This window comes from Phodopus roborovskii, unplaced genomic scaffold (assembly GCF_943737965.1).
Source record: "Phodopus roborovskii unplaced genomic scaffold, PHOROB, whole genome shotgun sequence".
Lineage (NCBI taxonomy): Eukaryota > Metazoa > Chordata > Mammalia > Rodentia > Cricetidae > Phodopus > Phodopus roborovskii.
The window spans coordinates 32589187-32595656 of NW_026126409.1; the positions used below are offsets into that span (position 1 = coordinate 32589187).

Here is a 6470-nt window from a genome sequence, read left to right on the forward strand (position 1 = left end):
ACTATCCTCTGTTTTCTTCATATGGGCACTTAGTGCAATGAACTTCCCTCGTAGCACTGCTTTCAAGGTGTCCCATAAGTTCGGGTATGTTGTATCCTCATTCTCGTTGAATATTAGAAAGTCTTTAATTTCTTTCTTTATTTCTTCTTTGACCCAGGAGTGGTGCAATTGCACATTGTTAAGTTTCCATGAGTTTGCAGGTTTTCTGCTATTTGTATTGTTGTTGAATTCCAATTTTAAAGCATGGTGGTCTGATAAGATACACGGGACTATTTCTATTCTCTTGTATCTGTTGAGGTTTGTTATGTCTCCTAGTATGTGGTCGATTTTAGAGAAGGTTCCATGTGGAGCAGAGAAGAAGGTATATTCTTTTGTCTTTGGATGGAATGTTCTATAGATGTCTGTTAGCCCCAGTTGAGACATAACTTCTGTTAATTCTTTTGTTTCTTTGTTGAGTTTCTGATTTGTGGTCCTGTCTAGTGTTGAGAGTGGTGTATTGAAGTCTCCCACTATAAGTGTGTGAGGTTTTATATGAGCTTTGAGTTTTAGTAGTGTTTCTTTTACGAATGTGGGTGGCTTTGTATTAGGGGCATAGATGTTCAGAATTGAGACTTTGTGTTGATGGATTTCTCCTGAGATGAATATGAAATGACCATCTTCATCTCTTTTGACTAGTTTTGGTTTGAAGTCTAGTTTGTTAGATATTAGGATAGCTACGCCTGCTTGCTTCTTATTTCCATTTGATTGGAAAATCTTTTCCCAACCCTTTACCCTGAGGTAATGTCTATCTTTGGAGCTAAGATGTGTTTCTTGTATGCAGCAGAAGGATGGATTCTGTCTTCGTATCCATTCTGTTAATCTGTGTCTTTTTATAGGTGAGTTAAGACCATTAATGTTGAGGGTGAGTAAGGACCATTGATTGTTGATGGTTGTTTGATTTAGGTTTGTTGTTGGCAGTGGTATTGTGAATATATTTGTTCTGCTTCACCCTAGGTTTCTGGTGTAGTTGGATTATCTGTTGCCTACATTTTTTGTGGGCGTAGTTACCTTCCTTGGGTTGGAATTTTCCTTCCAATACTTTCTGTAGGGCTGGATTTGTAGATACATATTGGGAAAATCTGGTTTTGTCATTGAATATCTTGTTCTCTCCATCTATATTGACTGAGAGTTTTGCTGGATATAGTAGCCTAGGCTGGCATCCGTGTTCTCTTAATACTTTTAGAACATCTATCCAGGACCTTCTGGCCTTGAGGGTTTCCATGGAGAAGTCAGGTGTAATTTTGATAGGTCTGCCTTTATATGTTACCTGTCCTTTTTCCTTCGCTGCTCTTAATATTTTTTCTTTATTCTGTATGCTAGGTGTTTTGATTATTATATGTCGAGGGGTCTTTTTTCTTTGGTCCAGCCTATTTGGGGTTCGGTATGCTTCTTGTACTTTCATGGGCATGTCCTTCTTCAGATTTGGAAAGTTTTCCTCGATGATTTTGTTGAATATGTTTTCAGCACCTTTGAGCTGGGCTTCCTCACCTTCCTCTATGCCTATTATTCTTAGGTTTGGCCTTTTCATGGTGTCCCACATTTCCTGGATATTGTGTGTTAAGGATTTGTTGGATTTATGGTTTTCTTTGGTCGATGAATCTATTTCTTCTAGTTTATCTTCTGCGCCTGAGATTCTCTCTTCCATCTCTTGAATTCTATTGGTTATGCTTGTGTCTGTGGTTTCCGATTTTTTGCCCAGCTTTTCAATTTCCAGCTTTCCTTCCATTTGTGTTGCCTTTATTTTCTCAATTTCGGTTTTCAAATCTTGAACCGTTTCCTTCACCTGGTTAATTGTTTTTTCTTGGCTTTCTGTACTTTCCTTAAGGAATTTGTTCATTTCTTCCACTTTTTTGTTTGTTTTTTCCTCTATTTCTTTAAGGGATTTTCTCATATCTTCTTTGAGGGCCTCTATCATTTTTATGATGGTGATTTTTAAGTCATACCCTTCTGCTTCCTCTGCTTTGTTGTTGTGTTCCATTCTAGTTGGTGTAGATTCCCTAGATTCTGGTGGTGTCATGTTTGTCTTTCTGTTGTTAGGTGTTCTCTTGTATTGCCTTCTTCCCATAGCTTCTTCCTGTAGGTGTTGGTGGTGTCTCTTCCCTCTCTCTATGGTCCTTCCCAGATGGGCTTATGTGGATCAAAGATTCAATGTCTGTATCTCTGTGTGGTCCAAGCTCTCTAGGAGGCTTCTCTCTGGCCAATAGCCGGCAGAAGAGGACGAGGGGCTGGACTGGAACTTGAGAAGGTTTTGCAGGGTAGTGGGATCTCACTGGAAACTGGCGCTCTCCAGCTGAGACCTCGTTCTTTGGCAGGGCCCGGATTTGGGGGTCAAGGATCTTGCCTGCAGGAACTCCAAGTGGACCCGCAGAGATAGGCGGATCTCTGGGAGGGGCCTGGGACTCCAGCAGAGGACTGGAGGCGGGGTCAGGGACCAAGCCGGTGGAAATTACAGGTGGTCCCACGTGGATAGTCAGGTCTCCTTTGTTCGGAGTTGCTCCGAGAGGTCTCCGAGTAGGGTGGACTGTTGGCTCCACCCTCTGTCCCAGTGCTCAACCAGAGCGGCAGGACCGTAGGTGGGGTAGGGCACAGGGTGGGGGGGGGTAGGCTGGAGGTTGGGATGGGTGGGGGTGTATCAGAGCTCCAAGGGTGCTCTCAAAGGGGACCGGAGACAGGAGCAGCAGGATCAGGGGCCAATCCAGGGAGTTCAGGCGGGGGAGGGGGAAAGAGGTTGAAGGGGACAGGCAGCCCCGATTGGGCCCAGACTCACCTCTGGCCAATAGCCGGCAGAAGAGGACGAGGGCTGGGCTGGAACTTGAGAAGGTTTTGCAGGGTAGTGGGATCTCACTGGAAACTGGCGCTCTCCAGCTGAGACCTCGTTCTTTTGCAGGGGCCCGGATTTGGGGGTCAAGGATCTTGCCTGCAGGGCGAGAAATGTTTTCTTGTACTCTGAAAATAAGGCTATCTAAGCATCATAGAATTTTTTGTTACCTTCTACTTCTACAAAGTTATAAAGGGTCATATTAACTGTTTGTGCTTTATTAGAGGCACATTTTTAGCAATAATAAAATGCTAACTTAGTTGCTCTATGACTTGGCCAGAAAATTGTTTGCCTTGTAAGCTTAAGTACATGAGTTTGAGCCCCCAATCCATGTAAACAAATCAGGACATGGTGGTGGGTACATGTCCCAGTGAATTAAATGTACAGACTTGTAGCAGTGCGAGAGGCATTTGCTGGGTGAAGTGGGTGGCAGGACCAGAGTCAGCTGTGGAGAGGCATTGGCATGGGAAGCAGATCTATCTGTGAGGGTTTCTGCCCACCCAGCCTAGCCTAGCCTAGTTACAGGTAAGTTACAGGCCAGTGAGAGAGAGATGCTGTTCAATTGCCAAAACTAACCAAAAAAAAAATAAAAAATAAAAAAGTGCCTGAGGAACTCCAAGACTGTTCCCTGGCTTTATACCCAGAGAGGTGAGAGGAGAAGAGCGAGAGCACCTAACTCGGCAGTTCAGATTAAAGGTGTCACTGATTCAATTCTAATTAAAGTCTGTGGCTGAGTCTGCTTGCTGCACCCACATTCGAGACCAACATGGCAGTGTGTGCCTGTAACCCCAGCACTGCAGGAGTGCACAGAGATCCCAGAGCCACCCAGTTGAGCTACTTGTCTTCAGGTTCAATGAGAGACTCTTCCTCATTCTGTCTCTTAGTTTATTAAGCAGAGACATGACAGCGTCTCTGGCCTCCACACCTGCATGCTCATGTACAGACCCAGTTACTGAATACACACAACATTTGATAAAGGTTTCTCCTTGGGAGCCCTCATTCCTCAAGCTTTTGACTGAGGACAGAGTGTCAGTGTGTGCATGTGCACAGCACACCTCTGCCTGGCCAGCTGCTGTGGAGGTTTGTGTGAATGCAGCAGTAACTGCAGCTTGTACCCACAGCATGACTAATCACCCGCCTTCCTCGCCAAGGTGATGCTTGTCTGCTATAATCAGGTGCTATCCCTTAAACTAAAGCAGTGTCAGACTGCAACTGCTGTCAACACAAACTTGTCTTGTTACCTTTATAGAATCATAAATTATAAAATATCAAAACATGTTTTGTATATGTACATGTAAATGTATATATACAATACATATATATCAATATATATACCACATATATATACATATATATAGAGATATATTAGCATTAGATTAGCATTAGACAAAATTATCAACCACAAGTGTTCCTTTCACTACTGAGGAAATGAAGTTTCAAGAAAACAAAGCCATACGTGCCAGGATATAATTTAAACAACAAAATACTACTGGGTTAAACAGTTTTTATTAATTTCATTTTTGCTTTAATATTTGGTTTAAAAGGGGCTTGTCTGCATGTTTGTAAGTAATTACTAAGAATGTAAAATTTCTTCAAGAAATTCAGACTTAGCTATTATTTCGGTCCATTTCCTTTAGTTCCCCTTTTTAAATGCTGACTTTGCTGTTACTCTCTTAGCACATAGCCTGTCACCTCTGACACAGTCCTCACTGTAAGCCTGATCCCATTACAGTCAGGCCCTGATAGCAAAGTTTCAATTAGCTGAATATAATTGTGGTATTTTTGGTACATTTATGTGAGCTAATTTAGAATTGAATAAGTAGCTTGTTGTGCTTTCCTTTTGCTCAGTATGTAATAATTTCCTTTCTTTTTTCAGCTTTTTAATTAAATGAAGCCAAGTGGGATTTGCATAAAGTGAGTGTTTGCTGGGAAGAGAAGCTGTTCTTCACATTATCTTATTGGGAATTCTTGAGTTCATTCTTTGTTGATTGTGATACGCTAGCTTATTCTTGTATAATTTTTTTAAACTGTGGATTTTCCTAAAAAACTTAATTTATGGAAGTGCATATGTAACATTCAGTAATCCACAATGGAACATCAAAGTGTTTTTCCAGTATTCTGTGTATGCCACCAGGGTGAAATAAATGACAGTGTAACTATGAATTCTTGTTGTAGAACTGTGTTTGCTCACTAGTAAAGAAATCACATGTTAGTAAAAGAATCCATGGAATGTATGTAAAGAATTATTAGTATTGTACAGGGTAGAGCATATGCATGAAATATGTCATGTGGACATGTTTACTGCTGTTTCACTTATAAAGGACATGCACTGTTTACAATGGTGTTTTGTTATTCTTCCTATAACTAGATGCATGATGTGTATAGGACAAAAGTTAATGCCAATTCAGTTCTGAAGCTAGCACTTTGGAGAACCCAGAACTCAAACATGCACAGTCATCTTGACTCATATGGAGTCGGGCAGTAAAACCAGCACATCATGGCTGTCAGCTACTGTTTTTCCATCTCTTGACGTGGCATTCACAAATTCTGACTTAGGAGATCAAGTCTATTCCTCCTATGGTCATTTTCCTTTTGTTTAATGGAAGCACCTGCCTTACGAATGCCATTGGGATCCATATGAATGCTTAGTTTTCCTATAATGATACAAATGAAAAAAAAAATCTTTTTGAAAATCCAAATACAGGAGTTTTACCATTGTCACCCTTGGAACTGAGCTATATAGCACACCCACATGCATTATTTATTCCCCACGTCTTTTAAATAGACAGAAATACAAGAAATTTTCTATGAATTACAGCTAAAGACCAAAATATAAGTTGTGCTTACACCCAAGTTTTCAAACTTATTTTTTTAAAATTCTGTGTTGTATCTCAAGAAGTCAGGAGAGATTTATTTGGTTCAGTAAGTTTTGTCATTTTTAAATGCTTATTAACTATTTTTCATTATCAGATCTGAATAGCAGAACTATGGTCACAAATAGGAACAGTTTATACACATTGAGTTTACTTATTTTGTACTTGTGAATTTCTACAAAATGGGAAGTATACAAGTTTAGTGGGCTTGTTTATCCAGCTGTATTTTGGGAAAATTATGTGTTTGTTATTTTTTTCAAAACATGGTGATATTCTCTGAAATTACATAATAACTCAGAACTATATGAACTTCATCATATACTCTGAAGTCAGTTAATAAAACATAATTTCCTTAATTCAGGTCATAGTATGGAAGATGTCAGAATAATTATCTATTTGGTGCCTATCCCTAGTTACCACTTGAACTGTAATTCTGTATCCATCTAATATTTCTATAGTCCCAAAACTTAATTGACTCAGAACCTCAGAGAATGCAAATAGAATCTGTTCCCTAACAGTACAAATATTTATTATAATTAAATTCTATTATTCCCTAAATCTCAAAATGTTCTAATTACTAGCAGTTAAATGATATTGGCAAAACAAATCAAAGCATGCTCAAAAGCATAGTACTATATATAAGATATATATTATATATATATATGACCACAGCCAGATGACCTTCAGCCCATGTGATGAGGTTGGGAGACAGGAACCTAAGGGATTTTCCAGGCAAAACT

General features: G+C 39.9%; 1 protein-coding gene across 2 annotated transcripts in view; it reads left to right on the forward strand.

Moving 5' to 3' along the window:
- Positions 1 to 5020, forward strand: part of Tusc3 (tumor suppressor candidate 3) — a 155303-nt gene extending 150283 nt beyond the window's left edge. For both annotated transcript variants that reach the window (XM_051182296.1, XM_051182295.1), the window contains one exon: positions 4734 to 5020. In XM_051182296.1, the coding sequence (XP_051038253.1) occupies positions 4734 to 4749 (16 nt within the window). In that variant the 3' untranslated portion in view covers positions 4750 to 5020. The remainder of the gene's footprint in view (positions 1 to 4733) is intronic.
- Positions 5021 to 6470: the final 1450 nt, after the last annotated feature.